The sequence below is a fragment of the Labrus mixtus genome, chromosome 2 (genome assembly GCF_963584025.1).
Source record: "Labrus mixtus chromosome 2, fLabMix1.1, whole genome shotgun sequence".
NCBI lineage: Eukaryota > Metazoa > Chordata > Actinopteri > Labriformes > Labridae > Labrus > Labrus mixtus.
In genome coordinates, this window is record NC_083613.1 from 31,091,471 (window position 1) to 31,116,845 (window position 25,375).

The 25,375-nt window shown below is 43.7% G+C and overlaps 2 protein-coding genes across 3 annotated transcripts; both read right to left on the minus strand.

Moving 5' to 3' along the window:
* Positions 1 to 721: 721 nt before the first annotated feature.
* On the minus strand, positions 722 to 7,556 carry tyrp1b (tyrosinase-related protein 1b). The gene is made up of 9 exons (XM_061061398.1): positions 7,442 to 7,556; positions 6,216 to 6,574; positions 5,887 to 5,995; positions 4,269 to 4,482; positions 3,320 to 3,524; positions 1,829 to 1,996; positions 1,371 to 1,550; positions 1,146 to 1,292; positions 722 to 1,040 (listed from the first exon to the last, which is right to left on the minus strand). The coding sequence occupies exons 1-9, from the start codon at positions 7,453 to 7,455 to the stop codon at positions 835 to 837; spliced, it is 1,602 nt and encodes a 533-aa protein (XP_060917381.1). The 5' UTR covers positions 7,456 to 7,556; the 3' UTR covers positions 722 to 834.
* A 1,441-nt stretch (positions 7,557 to 8,997) lies between these two features.
* si:dkeyp-118a3.2 (retinitis pigmentosa 1-like 1 protein) lies at positions 8,998 to 18,302 on the minus strand. Of its 2 annotated transcripts, none has more exons than XM_061061410.1 (6): positions 18,041 to 18,297; positions 16,476 to 17,657; positions 15,371 to 15,685; positions 13,724 to 13,841; positions 12,898 to 13,008; positions 8,998 to 9,550 (listed from the first exon to the last, which is right to left on the minus strand). In XM_061061410.1, the coding sequence occupies exons 1-6, from the start codon at positions 18,120 to 18,122 to the stop codon at positions 9,373 to 9,375; spliced, it is 1,986 nt and encodes a 661-aa protein (XP_060917393.1). In that variant the 5' UTR covers positions 18,123 to 18,297; the 3' UTR covers positions 8,998 to 9,372. The 2 variants fall into 2 exon arrangements, with proteins under 2 accessions (XP_060917393.1, XP_060917402.1); XM_061061419.1 differs by having other exon boundaries at positions 9,404 to 9,545; positions 18,041 to 18,302.
* Positions 18,303 to 25,375: the final 7,073 nt, after the last annotated feature.

The window sequence follows — 25,375 nt, forward strand, 5'->3', positions numbered from 1 at the left end:
CTTTAGATGAGCGAATGTGCCCCTGCAGTAAAAAAGCATTTTGTATTAAGACTTGTCTGTGGTCTGTTTATGGAGTACAGCGAGCCTGTGACAGGAAATTAAACGAGTGAGAAGAAACAAAAAAATATCCAACACTGTTTGATGGTAACTGTACGTCACGGCTATTCAACGACATCGTTCAGGGGGCCACATTTTCAGAAAGCTAAGGACCCGGGGGTCAGACAAGAAAGCCCACCACAGCAGTTTTTTTGTCCATCAACAACACAAGCTTGTGATAGGCTGCGAGCACAGGACCAAAGATGTTCTATTAAACAGGAGCGCAGTGCTGTTTTTAAAACTTTACTGTGGCGACGGTGACAATCAATTCACAAGCTCCTCCCTGTTTATGAATGTATTTTTTAATTGTAAATAGATCTGATTAGCAGGCCAGTCTGATGTCATCCGCGGGCCGGAGTTGGCCCCTGGGCCGCCACTTGAACAGGCCAGCTGTACGTCTTACAGGCTAATATACTCTCTCTGCACAGAAGCATCCACAACATGTTTTTACTGCAGGAGTTAAATAAGTGGTACTGGAAAATTCCCCTATATTGTCTGCTAAAAGCTATTTCCTCATTCGTTATAAGAGGAGCTCCTCCAGGCGGTCTTACCTCTTGACTTCTGTCTGATCTCTTTTACCTTCGGTGTTGAAAGACGGAAAAATCAGAAAACAAACTCGGGGGAGTTGAAAGCCAGTTCAACTTTATTAGAAGAAGTAGGGGAATAAAAAGGATTTAGAAAAAAAAATAAAAAAAGAATGCAGGGGTAATATTTAGGCCTGGCTAGAGCGGAGCGGATTCAGACGACAGACTGCGATTTGTCCAACCTCCGGTCGTCCTCTGAGTAGCGCCGGAAGGTCTCCCCCAGCAGTGGCTCCAGGGCCTCGGACGAGCGGTAGGAGCGGGCGCGCAAGGCGCAGGCGATGATGCCGCCCACCACCGTCACCACGATCACCGCCCCAACAATGGCAATGGTGATGATCTCAGACAAAGTGAAACTAGGAGCTATGGGGTTGGAAGAGAGAGAGAGAGAGAGAGAGAGAGAGAGAGGAAGGTCAACAGTGGTTTTTAGTTTTTTTTTTGGTTCTGTGGATGTTTTCTGATACTCACATGGCCATTCAACCTCGTAGGAGTATCCCAAGTTTGCTGGGGCAACGACAAACATCTCAGCGTTGGTAACAGGAGGCCAAAAGGGAACCATGTTGAATCTCCTATTGTGCCCAATCGGAGCGTTCTCCTCTGGATAAACTACTTGACCTGCAGGATGAGAATAATAGACATATCAGTCTGAGCTACCTTTTCTGTGTTTTGCGTTTCAGCTCGACGTGTGCGGACCTGGTTGGTGCCTGCTGAGCCACTCGTCAAAGATTGCATCTGTGAACGTGTGCAGCAGGACAAAGATGGGGTCGTTGGGCGAGAGGTGAGTCTGTCCTCCTGTCCCGTTGAGGAAGAGGTGGGCCAGGTTGTGGAGGCTGCGGATCACCGGGTCATATGCGCCCTGCGGTGCGCTGTAGCCTATAAAATATGAAGGAAAAAAAAACACAAACTCAAGGCCATTTAATGACAGCTATTGGTTTACTTAAATTAGCTACAACAAATGGGACGTGGGAGCAAACCATATGTGCACGTGGGTGGAGTGTCTAGTTTCTTGCATTTCCACAGTATACTCTCAGCAGCTCTGCTGTGTAAGCTGCGTCCCACTGAATGTGAGTGATACTAGCGCGTTGTTTTCGGAGGATGTTAAATGTTAAGTGCTGCATTGATTCTGACCCCCGTGACGCATCACTGCGGACCTTCAATAGTGTTCCTGAAGCTCTCTGAGGAGGTGGAGTAGAAAGGCGGCGTGTCAAAGTTTTTGAGCTCCAGACAGTCCAACACGTCCTTAGGCTCCGGCAGGCGCTGCACCATGGGCCGCGCCACGTTTCCAGCCGGATTCCTCCTGATGGGAGCGGTCTCTGTGCCTGAGCGATGCAGACACAAGGTCAAGGGGTCAGACGATGATATTATCTTTTATTTGGAAGAAATACGTCTAAAACTCAGACATAAAGACACACAGATTACAGTTCAGACTCCACAGGAAAAAGAAAAAAAAGATGATTAGAAATGTTGTATTATTGAACGACTTTTCAATTCTACATGGAGGCCTAGACTAGTTTGATCACTCGAAAACATGACAGGTTGGCAGTATTCCTGTTTCAATAATTCACAACAAGTCAACAGTTGTGAGTGAGAGCTCTGCGTTTTCTCCCCCCTTTTCACTCGCCTGATCTTTTCTTTCTCTCTCTCTCTTTTTTTTTTTTTGGTTCTTTATTCTCCCACGTGTACACAAACACACACATAGGCGCCGCAGCGCACAAACAGAAGGGCTACATATCAGAGTTGCCTGTCTGTTTGAAGATTATACCCTCAGATCAAAGGAACCAGTAGACTGCTAGATTCCTGTCTTCGACAAGCACAAGCAGAAAATGAGGCAACCCCCCCCCCACCGCCCCTAACCCATTTAAGGAGACGTTGCTTGTTGATGCAGGAAATACCGGGCCTGTCATGACTCTCTAAGGGGATTAATGAGACAGATCACTCACACGTTAGCTGCTCACATGTTCTACCTGTTCCCCCAAATTCCCCCCCCCCCCCAGCTTTGTTCTCGCTTCAATGCGATTGTTCTAAAAAAGCACCTGCCGCCTTCATGTTTTAATAGTAACAACGCAAGAAAAGAGGATTGACATTCTTCTATTATTCTAACAAAACGAGATAAAAAATTCACCTTGTGTGAATTTGGGAGCGACTAAAAGCAGCGATTTAGCGGGGTCGTAATCTTGTGCCAGCGCGGAACGAGATCCAATCCCCCCCGCAAAGCTGATTGGTAAGGTCCGGCTTAAAGATCACGGTTACACTAAGTTGCCTTATTCTACTTTTAAACTGCTCGGCCTCGCTGGGAATTAACACTTGAAACACGAATGCACGTCCTGATGCCGGCGATCGGCTCGTTTATGCAGCTGAATGAAAAAAACAAAAAGAAGAAGAATGGAGCGTGTGCAATAGTTTGGATGCACACAGCGAGAAGTGGAGTAGTTTCAAACAAACTGTAGTAATAGCGAGCAATATCCAATGCAGCACAACAGCTGTGAGGTATTATTTATAGCAGCTTATGTTCTACATGCTCCCTTTATGAGCTCTTTGCCCTCTTTTTTCTGCTGCAGCTGAGACAACGCCGTATATCAAAAAACGGCCGCTCTCTCTCCGTGCAACAGTGCCGCGGTGCCGCCGTGTTTGTTCCTCCTTACTGTTGCAGATGGTGCCCAAAGTGTCGTAGTCCTCCACGCTCTCGCACACCACCCTCCACTGGGAGAACAGCGAGTTGGAGCTGATGGAGTTCAGGTCGAAGGAGCTCCGGGCGCCCATCAGGTCGTCGGTGCAGATGTCGCACTCGCTGCCCCCGATGGCGAAGTTCCAGTAAGGCAGGGCGAAGGTGGGGTTCCCCAGCATGTTCTGAATACATGAGAGGAGGGGTGTTCAGGGACGGAGCGATGGACACATGTGCATGTAAATATAAACATCAGGGGTTGCAGTATAATCTCTGTCTTCCTCTCTAGTATTCTATCTTCTCATCGCTACTTTTTTTTTCCACCAGTTCTTTAAAATTGTTTTACTCTGGTGGCTCAGTGGTTAGTGCACGCCCCATGTATGGAGGATGTAGTCCTTAAAGCGGACGGCCCGGGTTCGAATCCGGACTGTGGCTCCTTTTTCCCGCATGTCATTCCCCTCTCTTTCTCTCTCTCCCTGATTTCTGACTCTATCCACTTTCCTGTCTCTCCAATAAAGGCACAAAAAGTCCAAAAATATATCTAATCTTTTCCCCATTTTCCTCCTCCATGATAGCTTTGCTCTGGTTCCTCAAATCCCCACACACTTTGCTTCCGCTTCTTAACCTGCATTTAACCTGGTAATGAAACCCAGGGAGACCAAGATCCCGGGCCAAGAGGGCAGCAGCACAGCAGGATGTGATAAACATTACACGATTTAGAAACTGTTTACATAATTCAAAATAAAAATGTGCAAATTGATTCGCTGATAAAGTGCAGAAGTCATTACACAGGACAACAATTCAAAAACACACAGACACTGTCCAAAGGTCTCGCTAGTTTTTGTCATTTAAGATAGCACCAAACGTCCTCCCTCAAACTTCCTCCTCTGCTTTTCCCCTCTTCTTCCCCACTCCTGTCCTCCACTCACCTGCATGTCTTTCTCCAGTTGCAGCAGGTGGAAACGGTGCCAGGTGACAAAGCCCGGGCCCTCGTGGGAGAAGTCTATGCTTTCGAAGGTTGGCTGGTCCGGCCCCAGGTAAGTGTTGCTCACTGAGTAGTAGTGGCTCCAAACGAAATAGTTGTAAATAGAGATGTTCTCAAACTGCGGTGTGTTGCCATCGGGGCCAAACACCTCCGGGTATCTACAGGTGAGGGAGGGGTGGGGGGGGGTGAGAACGTCACCTTGTGATATTTACCTGCACAGTGTTAAGATGCTCTAAACGCTTGGACAGAAATTGGGGAAAAGGGATTTTGGGTATTCTGCACCCTCATCCTGGAATCTGTTGCAGAATGACTTAAAGCTCAAGGAGCTCGGTGTCCTTAAATGTTTTTAAATCTAAAATGAAAGACATGGAAGCAGATTCTATCGGATGTCGATGTTTTTAGCTCGGCTGTTTGAACAACTGATTCCCAGATATGACTCATAGATGGTTCTATTTTAATCCAAAATGTTGTGCTTTGTAAATTCTACTGTCAGGTCTCTCTTTGTTATTGCCGTCTGTAACTTTGTGTTTTTGCTGCTGCCTGTCTCGGCCAGGTCTCCCTTGAAAAAGAGGTTTTTAATCTCAATGGGACCGACCTGGTTAAAGGTTAACAACAAAAAAAAACCGAGATCTCTATCTGCTTATCTTTACCTGTTCTCAAAGCAGAACCAGCCGTCCTAACACTCATATCAGGCGGTTTAATGTGTGAGAATATATCCTACAATCTGCTAGACGCTGTGTACATTTTATATCTGCTCGCAGCTTCCTATGGGGGCGAGGCTTCAAGTATAAGGCCTCTAGCTCTGCTCTTTAAACAGGAGGATTTTTCTTTTTTTCTGAGGAGGTTAAAAGGGTTCTCCTACCTGCAGCTGAGAATTGCTTCAAAAATTAATCTACTGTAATCCTCAGCTGACTTGAAAGGAGGTTATTCACAGATTTATGTTCTGTTACTTAGAACATTATAAATCCCTTTACTCCTACCTAAACTGATCATTTGCTCCTCCGCCGGCAGCTTTAACACAAAGCTGCCATGAGAAATGTAATGATTCTACCGATATTTAAACGTTTATCTATTTTAAAAACAGTTCATGTGTTCACTAGGTGCAATACTTCCCAGACTTCTAAGCAGGTTTTAGAGCAAAAGAATCAGCTGCCTGTCCAACGTATTTGTACAAGACCAAAGACTGGCTGTGCAAAGATCGATCTTTATGTGAGATGGTTTCATTAAACCAGGGATTCTCAACTGGTGGGTCGGGACCCAAAAGTGGGTCGTGGCGATGTTTTCAGTGGGTTGCGAGCACAGTATCTGAAACGCTTTCTTAAACAGGTTTGTTTTTGTTCAGTTCATTTCTTCCGTCAGATGTTTTGCATCGTCTGAACTACAGTCGATTGAAGCTGCAAACTGCAAAAAAAACTGCACAATTTTGCATGAAATAAATCTGATTGGTTGAAAAAAATATCGCAGATTTGGGTCACTGTTTTTCAGGGAGGAGTTAGTGGTGGGTCCTGAGGCTAGACGAGTTGAGAACCACTGCATTAAACGTATGAAGCTGACATGTGTACCGTCTTATTAGGATGACCAGGTCAGGGTGGGTCGTCCTCTTAGCTTGGTCCAAAGCATTCAAAAAATTCTGCTTCTCGACTTGGCTCATGTCCATGATATTTTTCCGTACTGGTGCGGGTGAAACGGGGTGGAAGAAAAGAGGGGAAGGAAGTTGTAGGAGAATAAAAGGAAAAGAAGGGGAAAGAAAAACAGTATAAAAAATTAACATAGACATTTTTTTTGCTTTCTTCTTTCTCCTGGCTGATGTTTTTTTTTTCCTTTCTGTTGAGGCCTACTGAGAATGTTCAGGTTGCCAATGCTAGGTATAGACAGGGGTCCGTTCTCTTACCCACAGGGACCCTCTGGTCACAGTTCGGTCCAGTGAGCCCGTGTTTACACTTCCCGCAGTCGAAGCCGCTGAAATTCCCGTTGCACTGGCACGTGCGGTTGAAAAACCTCAGCGGCCACATCTCCCTGTCGTCGCGCCCGGTGTAGGGGTACTGGGGTCCGTAGCGCATGTTGTCAGCTGATATAGCCGCACACTGCCCTCTCCCTGACATGAAGCCGCACTCGTCCTCGACCACCCCCGTGGGAGAAGGGCAGCACTGGCCGCTCCGCAGCACCTCGGGGCTCATACACACTCGGGGGAACTGGGCCAGCGTCAGCGGTGCACACAGGGTCACCACCAGGAGACCCGCTCTCCACATGCTGCACACAAAAAATGCAGAGATGGAAGGGGGAATATTTTAGGTACATGCGGTGTGTTTTAGATGTGAGAACAAAGTCAGAAAATAAGTACGTTGGGGATTTGAGAAACATAAAATAACTCTTGTTTTACATCCATCCGTCCATCTTTTCTAATCCACTTCTCATGCTCGGAGTTGTAAGAGGCCTCCGTCTTTCCCGGCACACGTTTTTTTTTTGCAAGACGGAGTCAATACACTGCAGACACACACTTCAATAAAGCTCAAGTACAACTCGCTCGCTCTTGTGTTCTCTTGTTAAAGCCAATTGTCTTAACATTTTTTCTGAAACTTCACTTCTTACACGCCCCTGCAGGCACTTTGAGTCATTATTCATAATTCACAAAGCCATTAGCTTTCAACTCTCACAAGCTCAGAAATGCTTTCAACAATAGACGGCTCGAGATGATTTTCTTCAACCTTCTTCTCCGTCTTTTTTTTTCTTCTGTGTGGCTACATTGTGCTTGTCTTTTGAAGCTTGTTGATGAGGAATGAATGAAGGAGTGAGTAATAATTTGGCAGGAGCAATTATCTTACTACAAAACAGTGATAATAACCACGCAGGGAAAAAAAAAAACAAAAGTGCTTTGCATATCTTCCTCAGATATTCTGAATGACTAAATGTTCTTACTCCACATTTACCCTCAGATGATGCAACATGAGCTTTCATGTGCTGTGCATCTCCATCTGAACTTTTTCAGGATTTTAATCTTCCAATAGCTTAATTATACGCATTAGCATCATGTCCTTTCTTTTTTTTTTAAACAAAGCACTTGCTCTATTTTTCAGTCCATTGTGAGAAAAAAGCATCGGTGTGGTGTGTTTCCCCTACCTCTGACTGTGCATGCTGCTCCTCCGTCTGCAGATCTGTATCCCCCCAAGAGAAAGGCCCTCTCCCCTCTTCTGGCTTAAATAGCTATGAAGCACATGACCAGACCCTTGTGGAGCTTGTGTAAGCACACACACACACACACACAAAGACACACGTGCATGAAAACAGTAGACACACAACACACATAGAAACAGTTGGGCCTTGAAGCTTTTTCTCCAACACCCATTCGTTTGCCTTGTGATCATAACCCAGTGACGCCAGTCTCGGTCCACAGTAAAAAGACCCGACTGTGAGGTAGCATTCATGCTCGAGTCATACTCAGTTTATTTATTCAATTTCAGAACAAGTACCAACATGGATGATGCAGTCAGGTGTCTCGGGGGGGGGAAGTGTTTGTCATATTTTTATTGGAGCGTCTTTTGTTTTCAATTGTGCATTTTTTTTTTGTTGTAGTTTTAAGTTCACAGATTGTGTCAGATTTTTTTTTTTTTTTGAAAGATTGAAATTCATACTGAAGCTTTTCTTTGACCTTCAAAAGCAAAGACAACCACCATCAACATTATTGATCCTTGAAAAAAAGTTGTAACCATTGCTGCCCTGAAGTGAGTCAATCCAAACAGTCTGTAGCCAAAGTGTGACCTGGGGACCTCTGATCATTTGTGATTATTGTGGAGGACGTCTGTTTTTTAATCCTCTTCAAATCGACCACATCTGGAATCAGTAAAGTTAAAAAAATCCAGTGCATACCGACCATATTTCAGAACACACAGAGGTCTTCTGATAATAGTAATCCAGTCTAAATCAGCATCTCAATTATTTAGCGTGGTACTTTTTTTATTTTATTTTTTTAAAGACGGTCTCCATGGTTTTTTCTTGCCCTCGTTTCTGGCCCAGAATAAAGAAGGCTGCTTTGGATAAACAAAAGTTTTAAAGCATTATTGGGCTCATCTTGCCACACGGTAGAACTGGGAGATATGGACCAAAACTGTTGGACAGGAGCCTCTCTGTGTGGAGTTTGCGTGTTCTCCCCGTGCATGTTTGGGTTCTCTCCGGGTACTCCGGCTTCCTCCCACAGTCCAAAGACATGCTGGTTGGGTTAACTGGTGACTGACTGTAGGTGTGAATGTGAGTGTGGCTGGTTGTCTGTCTCGATATTTCAGCTCTGTGATTGACCGGCGGACAGTCCAGGGTGTAACCCCGCCTCTCGCCCAATATCAGCTGTGATCGGATCCAGACCCCTAGACCCTGAACGGGAAAAGGGGTATAGATAATGGATTGATGGATGGAGAAGACAAATGTGGACAAAAATCCATTCTCAAGAACAACTTCAACATTTATCACTTTATTTCATGAATTCTTAAATCACAAAGGATGATACAAATTTCAGGAGTTATTTCGAATACAAATCAAATCAAATTCAACACTTCCTCTCGGACGTTTCTTGTAGTGTTACATTCAAACAAACTTTAGAGATCGATCTTACTTAATTACTGATAAAATGAGGATTTGTTCAGCCTGCCAGCATGTGGTCTGTATGCAAAACATTTCACAACAGTTTTAACCTTAAAAAGTTTGTAGACATAAAAGTTTCTTATCACATGTTTTTTTTATTTTTTTTTTATCTCATTCACACAAAAACTAACATACTGTACATGCAAAGTGTATTTTAAAACATGCTCTTCCTGTTCTTCATTCACACATGAGTTCTCAGCAGTTAATGAACACTTCTTCAACACATACACACACCGTCACACATACACTCTGACAAACAAACACCTCCAAACAGATGTGTTACCTATACAGTTGTTATTAAAGTCAGAAGTTGTGTCAGGTTGGTTAGAGTTTGAAAATGAAGGGTAGTTCATGGAAAGTGGCATTTTTTTCAGTTTTATTTAGATACATTAGGAACAAGCGACCACAGTTTGGACCCCCTAGAGAGTGGAAGTCCTGAGGTCTTGAGGGGAGTCTGGACCGGGTCCAGTGGTGGCGGGCGACTCCTCGGTGGAGCTGGGCGGGAGATCGGACATGGATATCGCATGCTCTTCTTTGTGCTGCTCTTTGTTTTGGGCCAGAGTTGAAGCCACATCAGACGGGTCAAGTGCGGCTATCCTGGCGGAGAGGGCAGTAAGGGCAGTTAGTGACCATGTTTCAGTCATAATGAAAACGATTGATTATGAATACGGAAAGTTGAACTACTGCAAGGAGCTGCATTTATCAGTAGAGCTGCCAATAATGATGTTACATCTGCTTTTGTTTTTGGGGCTTTTATGCCTTCATTTTGAGGTGGGACAGTAGATAGAGTTTGAAACTGGAGAGAGAGAGTGGTGAACAACATGCGGGAAAGGAGGATTTGAACCCGGAGCGCCCACTTGGAGGTCTATAGCCTCCTTACAAGGCCAATCGCTAGGCTACCAGGACTCCTCTTTTTTTTGTTATTCTAGACTTCTCAGAAAGGTGAACACCTGGACATTAATCAGTGCGATAATATCGAACCATCACGATAGAATCCGGGTTTTCAAGAAATGTTTTTAGCTTATATTTTAACTTTGAACTTTCCCCGTTGTTCCATCTGTTACCATGGAGGAGGCGGGGCTTATTACCCATACTCCAGCCAATCAGCAGGGCCTTCACTTCTCTCCTGCTTCTTTATAAAGTCTGTGGTCAGGGCACTCGTACTCAAAACAAACATGTTGTTGGGGTGCCGTGGTTATTTTTAAATTTGTTTTACCATTTTTGTTTGAATGAAAGTTAAACGCTGACATAATCGTCTTTGTTTTACATGGTAGCACGTATTTTCCTATTCTGATGGGACACAAAGAGTACCAGCAAAATTCAAACACAGTTCATTTTAATGTCTTCATAATGGCTGTCGAGCTGCTGTTGAATACAGCGTTGCGAGTAAGAGCAAACAGGCTCTGTTTATTTAACGACTTTTACACCAGATGGAGAGGCTTACAAACTGCGTTGGAAGAAGATGTAGAGGGACGTAATGACACAGCCAGATATAAATAGGTCACTTGACATTATTGACTAATTGCAGGTGACGGTGTCCCGGATGAAAGAATCTCTGAAAGTGCTGCGTGTGTCATAACAAGGCCTGGTTGATTTACCCCCCAAGGGTATCCAAAAGCGGCAACCCTAAGTGTCATTCCCGATGTATAAAGGGCTTCTCCTTATCAAGAATGCACCGCGGTCATTCATTACCTCCTCTGCTGCAAACGGAAATGGTGCACAGAAGGATTCGGCTACCTTGTGTCTTTACTGGAGTGCTATGTTTTCTAGGTCAGGTTGGAGCTGTTTTGTTATGTAAAGCATTTTGTATAATAAATTATTTCAGGAGATTCATCCCCTTTTTTTTTTTTGGGTTAATTATCTAGTGGAGCTCTAGTGGAGTTCTTTATTTTCAGTTGTCAGTCCTGCTTAATTACCAGCACTTTCCATTTCAAAATCCTTCACTTCCCCCTCATACGTACCTTGCCTTTCGGCTTCCCAACCCGTGATGTTTACTGCCACATGAATCAAGTTGAAACGAGAAATGAAGGGAGGATTTTTAAAGGAAGACTGTGCAACATTTTACTCATAAACACAGCAGAAATTAAGTCTATCCTCTGTAAATATCTCTCTGAGTCATGACTGTCTACAGTGAGTGAGAAGCTGGAGTCCCGCTGGCTGTGTTGTTGTCAGAGCCGTGTTTACATCATGTTTACATGGACGGGACGGCCTTGTGTATAAAGCTGTTTCAGGACTAGAGAAAAGAAAAATAACATACTCACTGATTATTTGGATGTTAGTAAGTGTCTTTAGGTCTTGGTCATTCTGTGTCAATTTGTGTGCAATATGAAGCGACGAGCTAACTGAAGAGCGCTAACATGAGCATGCTAACACAACAGTGCAGGACACAGGTGATTGCAGCTCCAGCAAAGGACAATTTTGTCCGCTGCTTGTGATTAATTATGAAGCGTTCTAATTGCGAGTGGAGAGGGGTTGGAGGTGTGTCTCAGTCCTCTTAATATCGTGAACCTGTTTGTCAGACGCATATAAACTAAAGAGCTACTGTAGGGTTTCAAGATGAACATGGACTTTTAACTATCTTCCACAGTTCATCTTCACTGACTGAATCTGTTTGCTTTACACGGTGATGTCAGACATCCCTGTACGTACCAGGAGCAGTCGTTTCAGCCTCTATTGTTGAGCTGATGCTCCTGCCAAAAAAATTCAACTTGGAGATAGTATTCTAGTGACTTTCTTGCTTTCTTGGCAATGTGTTTTACTGATTCCCTCTTCCACTTGACAACTGGATTGTCACAGCTGCAATAAAATCTCTTAACAAGGACACATTTCAAGATGACTCCGACGACAGTTAAATAATTCAGCGTTGCTTTGTTATCGTCTGTGCTCCGCACGCATCACATTTCTCTTTGTGTCTTGCCGACTTTCACTTTCACAAGCAGCAGCACAGTTTTTTTTTCTATATTCAAATGCTCTTAGTCACTATCTTGACTTCTGTTTTGTTGTATTTCAAAAATGTTCCCACATCCTCGCTCCATTCTTCCACATGGTAACTCCCCAAGCACATACACACATCTTTGGCTTACTTATTGATCCAAGCCTGCTAGTCTTATTAGCCCAAATAGTAGTATTACCCAGTAATGCCCCGACTCACACTCGCATGTGACCCAATGAGCAGCCTAGCTTACTAAACGAGCAGGAGGGAATCAGCTGAGGAGAAACGGGTAGTTCCTGTGAACCACACGTTTTCAGGTCAGTGCACCCCGTTTATTTTGTCAGGCGGTGGACACGTCTGACGTCTGGCTAGTGTTGGTGACAAGGAGGTTCATTCTGCACTGTACTGTGTCAGTTTGTTTGGATGGGATGATCAAACTCTAGGAGGGGAATCAGAGAAAATGAAAAGCTTGGAGGAGAGTAACTCGCTAAGCTCAGTGAGATCATGTCAACCTTGAAATGAATCCTTGAAATGGTTTAAATGAGGCCTGCCTGCTGTATTTATAGCTACCAATAAATCCAACATGTTTAGAAATGTTTGTCCTTGAGTTCAGTCTGTAATGAAGGCTGACAATTACTACCAGAACAGGAGCAAAATCTGGATGTTTTTGTCTGATTGTCTATAGGTTTGTGAATCATATGCCACTGCATGGCCTTCGCGGTCACGTCCTTTGATCTATGGGAGATCTCAGACTAATGTGTTAGACAGCTCCACCGGCGTCATCCAAAACGCCAAAATGAGCGAATAGATTTTTGAAGAATGATGTTCAGCCCTCCAGTAGAGTTCTGAGACTTGGAGAATTTATATCGAGGAGCAGTGAAGCTGTTCTGGCAGCCTGTGGTGGGGCCATTACACCTTGCTTTTCCCCTTTTTTGAAATTTACAACCCATCTGTATGAATTTATGCACACACTGCTATTGATGTTGGAAAAAGATGTTTGTATGCGACGTACTGTTGAGTGTCCCCATTGCCCGTGGGGAGCGTGTCGTCACTGCAGTCGCCTCCTGTAGCCGCCTCTGGCTCGACGCAGCCCTCCTCACATGCTCGCTGCAGGGCCAGGGCACTGCAACAAACAGACACAAAAAATCTCACATATTACTTTTGCTGCTGACTGTTGCCCTTCTACAAATTAACTACATGTTGCATCGGGCAATGCGGAAAAAAATAATGAAAAAAAAAAAAAAAAATCAGTCCAGCACACAAACTGATGGAACACAATTCTGTTTTTGTGAGAGGAATAGTGGACCGATGCTGAGCGCAAGTCTCCTCTTGTCATCATCTGTCAGGGCGGAAATGTGAGCTGCTGCCTGGGCAACATCAGAAGCAATCATGTACCAGCAGTGCTTTAAGTCCCATCTGTGATTGTAGCGCTGTTGGTACTACTGCTAGCAATCAGATGGCTTATTTCGGCTATTAGAGAAGTAGCACAGTAATACGGCTGGTGCTTGTGCGACTGCGGGCTGAGTATTATTTTGATACTCATTCATGAGAAATAAAGACCAGGAAAGCGTTTGTTTAACAAAGACAGAGCCAGAACAGAAAGTCGTGATGGAAAAACACATTAGTTTTGTAATGGAAATCGAATTTCACATGAGGCTGTTGGATATATAAATGCTCAATCTCTCTCAATTTATATGAATCAATTGGCATGCTACAGGAAACGTATTGGCTTGGGTGTAGAAAACATTTCGACTGTTCTTTCATTCCACCGGAAAAAAAATCTTTGGGCTGTAACTTTTTGAATGCTCCCCTTTGTGCAAAATCCGATGCCCACCTACCTGTTTTTGTTTCGACGTTTCAGGATATAGATAATGATGATAACAGTCTCCAAAACCAGGAAAACTGCAGCAGAAATGGCCCCAATCTTCCAAGCCTCCAGGCCAAGCTCAGTCGTCTCTAAATAAAAAAATTACACAGCAAGACAGAGAGGGAGGGCAGAGAATCAGGGACATGTTGGGTTTAGAGGTGAATATATAGTGATTTAACCATAGTATGAAATCTGATGCACTATATCCCGTGTCTACAAATAGCATAGAGAAGCTTTGATAACCTATCTTTTTACAGTTTTATGGTTTCACAATAACCTTTTATCTGCTGTAGATTTGTTTTGTTTTTTTTACAAAATCTGCCTTAGTTTAAAGTTTAAAAGTTGAGTGATGTTTTACTTCATAGGCTTTTTTAAAGATGGCTAGGCTATCAGCTATAATGTATTTTGTCTTTTTGTAATCTTTTAACGCCTTGCTGCAAAACCAATCACCCTCCGGGGACAAATAAAGTTGAAGTTGAGTTTAGTGGCGTAAGGTTGTCACAATACCAGAACTTTAACCTTCGATAGGATTCTGACGATACCCGTACCTGTTTCGTTACCATGACAACAAAAATACAAGTCCTAGTTTACTTGCAATTTATCATCATAAATTGCAAGTAAACTCCTGCACACTGTCTAAATTGAACACATTGGCAATGTTTTATTACTGAAACAAATATGTTCATTTTGGACTGGGTCTTCAGTCTTTCATAGGAATGAGGTACTGACCCATTTTGTTGAACTGACATGTGAATTTGAATGAATCATTGCTGCTCTCTCTCTCTCTCTTTCTCTCTCTCTTTCTCTCTCTCTCCCTCTCTCTCTCTGAATATCTGAAGTTTTTGTTAAAGCTTTGATACTTTTTAATTATTAAATTATTGAAGCTCAATTTAAATCATATTGAAAAGTATTGTAAATGTTCACAACCTTAAGTGTGATGCATGGTGGCAAAAAAGGAACATAAAGTAAATATTTATCCTCCATTTTACTGAACCAGAAAATAGCACATTACATCAACTGGCTGGGAAGACTAGAAAGTTGGGAACATGTCATCACAGAGCGCGTAGTCTGCTCTGCTGCTTATTCAAATGGAACCACATCAAGTTGGCCATCTGCATATTTTGTTGGCAGGACCGTGATGATGATCTGTTTTCTGTCTCTTAACTCCACCCAAGTTTTTAAGCTGCAGAGAGTCTGCTGAAATGTATACCCGAAGCCCATATTTATAAGGAAAGGCAGTTCTGAAACTGCACTTGGGGCAGCAGTTAGCTCAGTCTATAGTGATTTTGTTTTGGAACTGGAGGGTCGCTGGTTCAAGTCCCTGTGTGGACCAAGTCTGGAAATTGGTCTGGTAGCTGGAGAGATGCCAGTTCACTTCCTGAGCACTGCTGAGGTGCCCTTGAGCAATGCACCAAACCCCCCCCCCCCCCCCCCCACCACCAGCTCAGGAGCACTCGATGTGGGCAGCCGCCTCACTCGGACATCTCTCCATTAGTGCATGTGCATAGGATCCTGTTTGTGCATGTTTGTGTATTTCAACCTATGTATGTGTAGCATGTTCAACAACAGAGTGTACAATTTTAAACAATTAAATATATTTGTCTATTCAACTCTTTACCTGTGGATCCAGCTGAATCTTCCACGAGTTCATTGGCCTGCCCTGGTTCCTCGACTTCTGCCTGAGCGGGTTCAGCCACATCCTTAACAAAGTGATCTAGTGTCGGCCGGGCCACCTCGGGGTCATTTGGCAGAGCTTCATCAGTCGGGGTGATAATCTTGTTGCCATGGTCAGATTTCTGATCGCCGAGGGTATTTCCTCCGGTCTCCACCTCTCCAAGTGATGGACTCTGGGTGGGAGCCTGGCCCTCAGGTCTCTGCTCTACGGAGACGTCAGCACCACTTTCAGGCTCTGGGGCAGAGATCACCAGCGCTTCTAGAAGAGAGGTTTGGTATGTGACACACATGTGAAAATGAAGCCAAGAGGCCAAGGTTAAGGGTTTGTCGAGTGGACCATAGGAATGTAGATGAATGCGTGGATGTGCTGCAGCTCAGTGTAGCAGGAGGATCATGATTTGTATGCCTTGTTAGTGTCTGCAAGCTAACTCGTCACAGTGTCTTCACAGTGCTATCCTTTGCATGTGTCACAGTAATCATCAGGCTTTTAGAGATTTTTAGAAGTTCCAACTGATGAATGATTAATGTCCTTGTCAAGAGATGAGGAGTAAATATTTTTCCCAAGAGTTTTCTACGAAGAGCTCGGAAACATTCTGCACAGCTAACAACAACAGCTGAATGTTTTTAACCTTAGTTTTCCAGCACAGCAACTTGTTAGCGACGTTATTGTCAAGTCTAATTAAGGGGCCGATTATTGCCATTTAAGAGCTTTCCTGTCTTAAAGTAGGTTAAGTTGCAAACCATGTAAGCTTAAATAAAGCTGCTCAGTCTAATGCAACTGAATGTTTGAAGAAAAATACCGTAGTAGTTTGTGTTTCTGTGGCCCAGATTAGGAACATGTTTGAACCATTTTTAGGGCGTAAATAGAAACGGCATGTACTGATTGCATCACTCATGGGATACAAGCTGACAGGAAGATTTTGATTTTTGGACACGATGCTTGTTTTACATTGTTGCTTCATTTCACTTCCTGCACAAACATACTTCATGCCCAACATTTATTCCTGTTGCTTTACCCTTTTCCCTTACCCACTGTGTCCATTTCTCACCTCTGTCCTCTGTTTGACTGCCGTCTGAGGTCTCCAAAGCAATCTCCTCTTCTCCTGTTAGTTGGTCACCCACCCCCTCATTTATCAAAACAGAATCCTCCTTTATCACAACTTGTTCACCCCCCTCTGATTGTACCGCTCCTGCGCCCTCTGGTTCCATCTCTTCGGCCGCTCCCTCCACCGCCACATGTCCTTGTCCGTCCTCTACCTCTGGTTCCACAGTGTCCTTTACTACGTTTACCCCTTCCTCCTCTTCTACTGGCTCCCCTACAACGGTTTGCGTCGTCTCCATCTCGGAACTATCTGACGACGGGACGTTCCCCTCGCCTTCGATGTCATCCGCCTGAGTTTCTCCCTCCTGAGTTTCTACTTCCCCTGTTTGCTCCGCCAGGCCCAGATCCGACTCTACCAAAGTCTCCTGCTCTGGCTCTCCCTCAACGGCCACTTCCACCGCAGCTGGAAGTTCCTCCACCTCCTGTGTTTCAGTTTCAGCTGCTCCGTTTTCTACCAACCCTGCATCTCCAACAAAATTCCCACCTGTCTCTACCGAAGCAGCCAAGGCTTCTTCCACAACGTCCTGACTGACTTTGGTGTCTGGAGTCTCATTAATAACCTCCACTCCCTGCCCTTCACTGTCTCCGGCTTGTACACCTGCTGCTACCTCCCCAACAGATTCAGCCACAGTCTCAACCTCTCCTTCGATAACACCTTTTGCCACCTCAGCTTCATCCTTAAACGAGTCTACCTCTGCTACCTCCTGCACTTCTTCAACGCCAGTTTCTCCCCCCTTGCCGCCCACATCCTCACCCTCCACCTCTTCCACGACTCCCTGCTCCAACACCTCTGCCCCTGTGTCAGTTTCAGCATCTCCCTTTGCAGCCTCAGGCTTTTCCTCCTCTACTGCTTCCTGCTCTGGTGCCTCGCCCGCCTTGGCTTCACCTCCACCCTCAACCTGCCCCAGAGCTGCCTCCACGACCCTCTCCAGCAGCTCCTTCAGCACTTCCTCCGCCCCGCGACCCTCCACCTGCTCCGAGGCCTCCTGCACCGCCTGCTGCACCTCCTTCAGGCTAGGGGGGGCCACCACGGGTACCACCTCTGCAGGGGGCAGCTCTTGTTCCTGAGGCAAGGTCTGGCCTTCTTGGAGGGTGACGGCTGTGGATGATTGGATGGAGGTAGATAGATCTAAGGAGATAGTAGCAGGTATTTGTTGGTGGTATAAACATTTAAACACCTGGAATGTGTGACCAGTGGTGTTGTGTGTTTGATTGATTATCAAGAAATTGATCGGTCTAGGAACAGGTCCAAGGAAAAAAAATCCATGCAAATCACTTCATGAGAAATATCTCAATATGATCAGTCAATGGTTGATTGATCGTAAAATAATGCATGCATTCATTCTTAATTTGTTCGCCGACATTACTTCCATTTTCTTACGAGTATATTTCTAGAAAATACAAACAAGGAGCATATTTCATTACTTGCAGTTGCAAAGCTATCGGATATGAAAAAGTGCAAATAAATACATACAGGAGAACATTGAACCGGTGTGCGTAATGCCAACCTACCTTCAGCTGTGCTGTGTTGCATCAACAAAACCACTAGCAATCCTTTCAAGAAGCAGTACTCCATTGTTGTCGCAGAAAACATAAAAAAAATACACTCCAAAACAATACAGGTCTCTCCCAGGTACACTCACTCTGCTCCCTTTGGGCCCCCTCAATCTGTCTCAAAAAGTCCCCAGTGAGTGTGTTCACCACCACAGGACGTGCACAGAGTGTGACAACTCTGGACGGTTGGACGGTAAATTGGAAAAGGGAGGGTGATGTTAGCAGGTGACGCTGAGAGGAGGGAGGGTGAAAAAATGAACATCGCCATGTTACATATTGCCACCCTGAGGTGTCTTCAGACCACCAGGTGTCTTTTTGGGAGTTGAGGAAGGGGGGTGGGGGGGGGGAGGGGAGAGGCGGTAAAGTAGCATGTCATTGTTAAATGCTTTTGTGACCCTTACACGGGCTGTGGTGGAGTGTGGACGGCATGTCACACACACAATGAACTCTGGAGGAGCAATTATAGGTGGGATGTGAGTTTGGGGCGTGAGTGATGCTGCCATTAGGGCCCGACCTAGAGCTGGAGAAAGTAGATCTGAATGCGTAAGCAAAATACTGTAAAAAAAAAACAAAAAACAGCTTGTTAGAATTTCACAGCAGTATTCTCTGGAGTTAGAGTTTTATGTAGAAGTTATGAAATTGCTCCTTGCGTGTGTGTGTTACAGGCATTTTTATCCTATGCTTTATATGTCCAGTCTTTTAAATGTTACTTACTTTATTCTATTCTACCACTTCTGTGTCACCAGCCATGTGTGCATAGCTAGGGTTAGAACAGAAAGATGGGGCCTCATGGTTTCGAACTGTTGTGTTATCTAATATAGACGTCCATTGTCTATCATGTTATGTAATATATAATGTCTGTTACATGTATGTCTAGCTTGTGCCCGTTCAGTCTCACAATAGCATGGTTAGAGCAGGAATACATGGCAATTGGAATTGGCTGTGGCATTAATTGGGATCTATCTGTAACCACTGTGTCATCTGCAGCCTATTGCCAGAGGCAATGAAAAGCTCCCTGAAGAGTTTTTTTGCAGCAGTTTATTTATATTCATATCCAGGTTAGCATCATTGAGACATCCCAGGTGTACACAACAAACACTTGGACTGAAGTGTTTAAATTTCCTCTGTGGAGGCAGCCAGGTACAGAATGAGCATCTGTGTTTCGTAATGACAAATGTGTCTATTAACTTTGGAAGTGAGATGATATTGATGCTTGACTGAAAGCAAGCAAACACTCAGACTCTTGCTTGATAGTTCAGAAATGAATGAATGGAATGAGAAGTTATTGCAGCTCACACACATATTGGAGGTTATGCACTCTTGGCTCTGTGGCTGTGGAGAAGGCAATGGCTGTCTCAGTCCAGCACATCGGCCCCGGCTGAAATGACTCAATGGTTGTACTGTTTTTATGAATGTTCATGATTCAAAGGAAACATGTTGGTGATTGGTATATGTCTGTCAGGTATGTTTAAAGGCTTTATATGTGATTTTTCACACTTAAATATAATAGAAATCAAGTATCTCCTCTGAAAATAACTCTGTGAGTCATGACTGTCTACAATGGGTGTAACACCCGAGTCCCACTGTCTGTGATGTTTTCAGAGTTTTCAGAGTCCTATCTTCAGTTTGTTTACATCGCCAGGACGGCCGGCTGACTCCTCCCCTCGCGTATAAAAGTTGTTGAATTGAGGGACTAGAGAAAAGAAGAATAACATACTGTACTCACTGCTTAACTGTGTTTCTAGATCACGCTCATTTCAGGTAAATTTACATGCAGTGTGAAGATACGAGCGTAATAAAGATCGCTAGCATTAGCATGCTAACACAACAATGCACCGCAAGTTGTTTTGGTTTCATGCATATAAAGCCTTTAAAATAGTTATATATAGTTTTTAGGTCTGGTTGACTTAAGTAGAGGATCAAAATTGCTTTAGAAACACGCTGTAAATATTTCAATTTATGCTGTAAAAACAGCTTTTTGGCTGTTGTGTGTATGTGACTTCCGGTGTTCCTGGAGCCAGCCTCAAGCGGACACTCGACGGACTGCAGGATTAAGCTCTTCCACCTTGGAGGCTGCCGCTTTGGTCAGTACAAACTGGGCGCAGCTCTCTGACATTCTGACACACACATGGAGTAGAAGGAGGAAAAGTGGAGAGAACAAGTGGAATCACACGTTTCTTCATAAACTTGTGTCATGCACAACATCCTCAACCTTTTCTAACAACGTTCAAAGTAACATTTAGCCGTACATGACCAGCTACATCATTGTTACTTCTAACTAAAAGAAAGCTCACCGCCTTGAGCTCCATGTGACACACACAACACCTACCCTGTGCACCTCAGGTATAGCTGCTAAAAATAAGCAATCGACCGCACATGAGTGCCCTTAGCAGTCCTCATGTATGTGGCCACAGCGTTCACAAGCACAGACATGAGGTGCAGCTGATAGTGGGAAAACACTCATTTCAAATCTGTGATTGAGTATCTGTTTCGAGCGTTGTGTGTCTGTGATGGCAGCAGAGTCGCCTCCAGCCTGAACATGTTTACATGCAGGGGACGTACCGACTGCATGTTCATTGGCCAGTTCTCTGACTGATGATGGGGATATCAGACATACTTGAGATAAGATAAGATAATCCTTTATTTATCCCACAACTGGGAAATTTACAGTGTTACAGCAGCAAAGAGCAAAGATTGCAAACAAAAAGTGAACAGTACACAATTTAAATAAAAAAAGATAAATTCAAAATGTACAAAAAATAGATTTTAAAAACAAAGATCAGCTGAGAGCTGCAATTTTGACAAAAAAGACAAAATACTTTTACGGGAACAAAGAAACTGGCGGTTTTTATTTGCATCAAGCAACAAAAACATAGCAGCTTGACATGCTTCAGGTCACTTGACTGACATTGCACGCCCTGTGATGTGACTATTGCATATTCATGTAGTGCCATTGCAATGGTAAAGGATACACCATTCACTAAGCATACATCTGATATCCGTCTGCAGAGAAGCAGCGCTTTCTGAAGATGTTTGCCCTGTGATCAGCCCAATAATAGTAGCCCTTCTGGGAAGCTTTAATGTGGCTTGCCTTTCAATGAAATCAGCTGATGCTGACCAAAGGCTCCATTGACTCTCATGCCAACAGACCAGCGTGACAAAACTATAAACTGTGTCATGGAACCAATGAGAAATCTTGACCCAGCAGCTTAATATCCAACTGGCTCCTCAGCGGGAACACTGACAGCCTGCTCCGAGCTATGAAAAACTAACGACGGAAATAATAGAGACTTTTTTGGCTGTCAGTGTTGGTATACAAACATGTCAGTGCTATCCTCTGTGGTCTGTGCGCTTCCTTTGAAGCTACATGGGGGTGTCTGCACACTTATCTGTACTTCGATTCAATTTAGTTGACAATTCTGTGCCGAATCTGTACTCACGCATATCAAGAGTCCCTGTTCTCTGTCACAAAAAGAAACCGCAGATAGAGAGGGGAGACTTGAGGGCTTTCGAGCAGAAACAAATCATATCTGGATTTGTTTTTTCTTCTGTGATAACTTTTGTCGCCTTCTTTTTGAAATCTGTCTAACTTTTTTCCTGATCTCTCTCTCTCTCTCTCTCTCTCTCTCTCTCTCTCTCTCTCTCTCTCAGCTTCACTTTCATTCGTGACTGCAGGAGATTAGGGCTGTGAGGTTAATACAGTCACATGAGCTTCACGCTGGGCTTTGTGCTACCAGCCAGTAGCACGTCATTCTTGGCTTGTGACCGGGCTGCAGAGGGGGATTATTATTATTATGATGCATACTGTATATAGTCCACATACACACACATAGCCACTTTTTAATTCACATAATCTGAGATACTTTTACTACTCACCACTTCCCACAAATCTTTCTTTGGCTTAATTACATAATTACTCTAAACCCTTTGGCTAAAACAAAGACTGTAGACTCTGAAATAAAGCAAAAGTACAACGTTTCTGTGGTTGAATACAGTGTTTTTTTTGGGAGGGAGGGGACTAGGAATACCACATTGGTTTCCTCTAAAGTGCCTTAAAAGTTTAGCTCATCTTTATACAACTTATTTGATGAACTAAAGAGATCATGAAAACTAAGCTCGTACATGGCAGCGTCGCCTCTAAAGCTGGTCTATGTTTAGAACCTGGACCAGCAGCACCCTTTGCTGTGAGTCTGTAGGAGTTTCAGTCTGTATTTCACACGTGTATGTTGGAATTTCAGACGTGCTCTCCATGAAAAGAGGGCGGTTGGAGGTGAGTAATCAACACTAACCTCGACCCTGGCCCGGTCCACTTTCAAATTCATACTCACTTGCTGCTGAATAGCGGTAGAAGAATAAACTTCATCTTCACATTGTCATGTTGGACATTTGTATACTTTACCCTAAGTTCAATGGGACCGGGGTTAAATGTTGGACACAGGAGTTTCTTTATCCAATATTTCACTTTTGGAGTAACTGAACTGGATATTTTTTTATATTAGAGACAAAATTGAGTTTAAAATGTCCAAATGTACACAATAAGTCCCTTTATGTCATTTTTGATGTGATGCATCACCAAGAGGCAGGTCATTTAGTCCATGTTAATATATTTAAAGTCTCAGACCCAACCAGTTTTGTTCAGACGTTTTCTTTTTTGACATTTGCAGTTTTTTTTCTTGTCCTTGATCCAGTTCCTCCAGTGTCCACATGAGGCTGGCTGCAAAAGCCCGAAAGAAACATACATACCCATGTTGAAAAGCCCATTTTGACAACAGAAATTAACATGTTAACAGGCTGGTAATAAAAGACAGTTTTAGTCTGAATAGTTCATTTCTTTATCAGAACACACTGTCCAGGGGTTGAACTCCTTTGTTGTGATATTGTGTTGTAGCTGTCTGCCAGGAGTCTAAAGTCCCACCTCTGCTCCGCCTCTTTGGTTGTTACTAGACTGATGGAAAGTTAGCTTGAGTCGAGGGCTGGGCAGTTATTCAAATTTCAAATTTTTGATGACCATGTTGGCTTCCCAAGATCATGAAAACAAGCCAATCGAGATTAAACGGTTACTGTGCAGAGGTTTGTGTGATACATTTTCAGGTAGATAAATGAGTATGTCATTTAGTAATAACCCCAAATTGTAATTCAAGCAAAGAGTAAAAACATGAATGTTGTCTCTTTGACATTACCCATTGGTCTATGAAGAGTCATTTTGAAGCCCAAAGATGGCGGTCGTCATATTGGAAATGCCAATTTTGGATTATTCTTGTAACTGTTAAGAGTTAGTGTGAAGGTGTGCTTTAAGTTTTCTGGTGAACAGTTCCAATGATCCCATGTGTCAGTGAAATCACTACCCTTGTTATGCAAATATGTGCATAACTCTTCGGCTTGAGAGAATCAAAACGGATGAGTTATAAAAACATATTAACCCCCTGGACACATTAAGAAATCAGCTATCCACACTAAAAGCTTTTTTTTGTACCATGTTGTAATCAATGGCAGAATAGTATTTCTGCTGTAAAAACGGGCTTTTTACCACCAGGGTTAATGGGGATTCTTTAGCTTTTGGAGTCAGCTCGACACTCGAGGATCTGTTCATTCACTTCATTTTTCAACACAAGAGGTTTGCTGCTTTGTTTCGAGGGTTGGTGTTGAATGCTCTCCATGGATTCTGGTTTAAGAGTTGCCTCTTGACTTTACATTAGTCATACGAGGTCACGGTCCAATGGCACAAAAGGCCACTTGAGTTTCGCAGAGTAATGGAGGAGCATTTAAAAAATGGCTGTGGGGATTCCCCTGAGGATGTGTGATAGTTTCACCGCCGGTGGAACCTGCTGAGGGTTAAGAGGCGCTTGAGTTAAAGGCCATTTCCAGAGGTCAGGAGAGTGGGCTTTTCAATTTCAAATAGGCATTAAAGCTGAAAATGTCCATAATCTTAAACACAATTCACCACTGATCCGCTCTCAGTAGTGACTGTTTCAGGGTCTGAGGGCATGAGCGCTAATAGTTATGTAACATTTAACCATGAAGGCACTAAACACAGTGAGCACTTACTATTAGAAAAGGAAAATCCTCAAGGGAAGAGGGAAAAAATGTTTGAAATGATTTGTCAATTACAGAAGACAAAGAGATTCTGTTTCATTTTTCCGTCTTTCCTCGCTCTGTCCTCATCATCATCATCATCATCTCTCTCGCGCTCTGTCTGTAGTTTTAGGAATTTTTCACACACTCACACCAAAAAAAAAAAAAAAGATGCTCCCCAAATATCTAGGACATCTTTTTGGGTCACCATTAAAATGATCCTGCAAAACTTATAAAACATGCAGAGAAGTTACCTTTTTTTGCATATATGGAGATCTGAGCGTTCCTGCCGACACAAACAACAACAACAACATCAACCAGTACCAACAACAGAAATAATGTATGCTCTCATTATTATTCCTATTTAGAGTTCTAATTTATTCGGCCTTAGTGGGGGGAACTGCAGTTTTCAAAGGGAAAAACCACGAGGAGTGGCTTGTTGATAAGGCACGAAAGTTAAGTCAAATTATTCAGTCTTCTCCTTCTGTTGCCCCCGCCCCCCCCCCCTCCCCTTCTCATTTCCTCTCACACATTAAAACACAAACACACACTCTACATGCACACATCACTCAGCATCCTCACTTTCAAGCGGTGACAATTTACAATTAATTAGAGAGGATCCATATTTCCTTGCTTGTTTATGCCTTTTGCAAAGGCGCTATGATCTTGCAGCTCAAAAGCGGGAGCAGAGAAGACAGACGCCCAAAGCTTACCCCCCCCCCCCCCCCCCACCCCTCGTCAGGTCCATATGCTCAGAGCAGCCTTTATCATTGAACGATTGACAGCCGCGTATGAACTGCCAAATAAAACATCCCCCTCATAAATGTACATCCAACACTAGAATAGAGCTGCACGAGAGGCTCTGTCACCGCTCATCTCACACCCAATTTTCTTTTTAATCATGTGCATTTGTTTAGATGACATGACAAACACATGATCTAATATGCAGCAGTACATGCTAGTCATGTTTTCACATATATACGTCTTTTGTGTTTTCTCTTAATGTGTGTGAGTGTGTGTGTGTGTGTGTGTGAAAGACAGAGAGGGCACATTTGTCCTCTTGCTTTCAACCTCCATACTCTCATGTGCTCGCTTTATTGTCTGCCAACATGCAACACTTTCTCTCTTTTTCTGCGATGATAAAAAAAAAATAGACAAAACAATACCTCCTTGCACATTTCTGCTTCTCCTTGTAAAATGGAACACTTATATAAGGCACCA

Coding starts and splice junctions, on each gene's coding strand:
- si:dkeyp-118a3.2 (XM_061061410.1), bottom strand. CDS start 18,122: ATGTTTTCTGCGACAACAATGGAGTACTGCTTCTTGAAAGGATTGCTA. Junction 17,658..18,040: donor GCAACACAGCACAGCTGAAG/GTAGGTTGGCAT, acceptor CTATCTCCTTAG/ATCTATCTACCTCCATCCAA. Junction 15,686..16,475: donor CAGTCAAACAGAGGACAGAG/GTGAGAAATGGA, acceptor CCTCTCTTCTAG/AAGCGCTGGTGATCTCTGCC.
- tyrp1b (XM_061061398.1), bottom strand. Junction 4,483..5,886: donor CTGGTCATCCTAATAAGACG/GTACACATGTCA, acceptor CCTCACCTGTAG/ATACCCGGAGGTGTTTGGCC. Junction 3,525..4,268: donor AACTGGAGAAAGACATGCAG/GTGAGTGGAGGA, acceptor TCATGTATTCAG/AACATGCTGGGGAACCCCAC.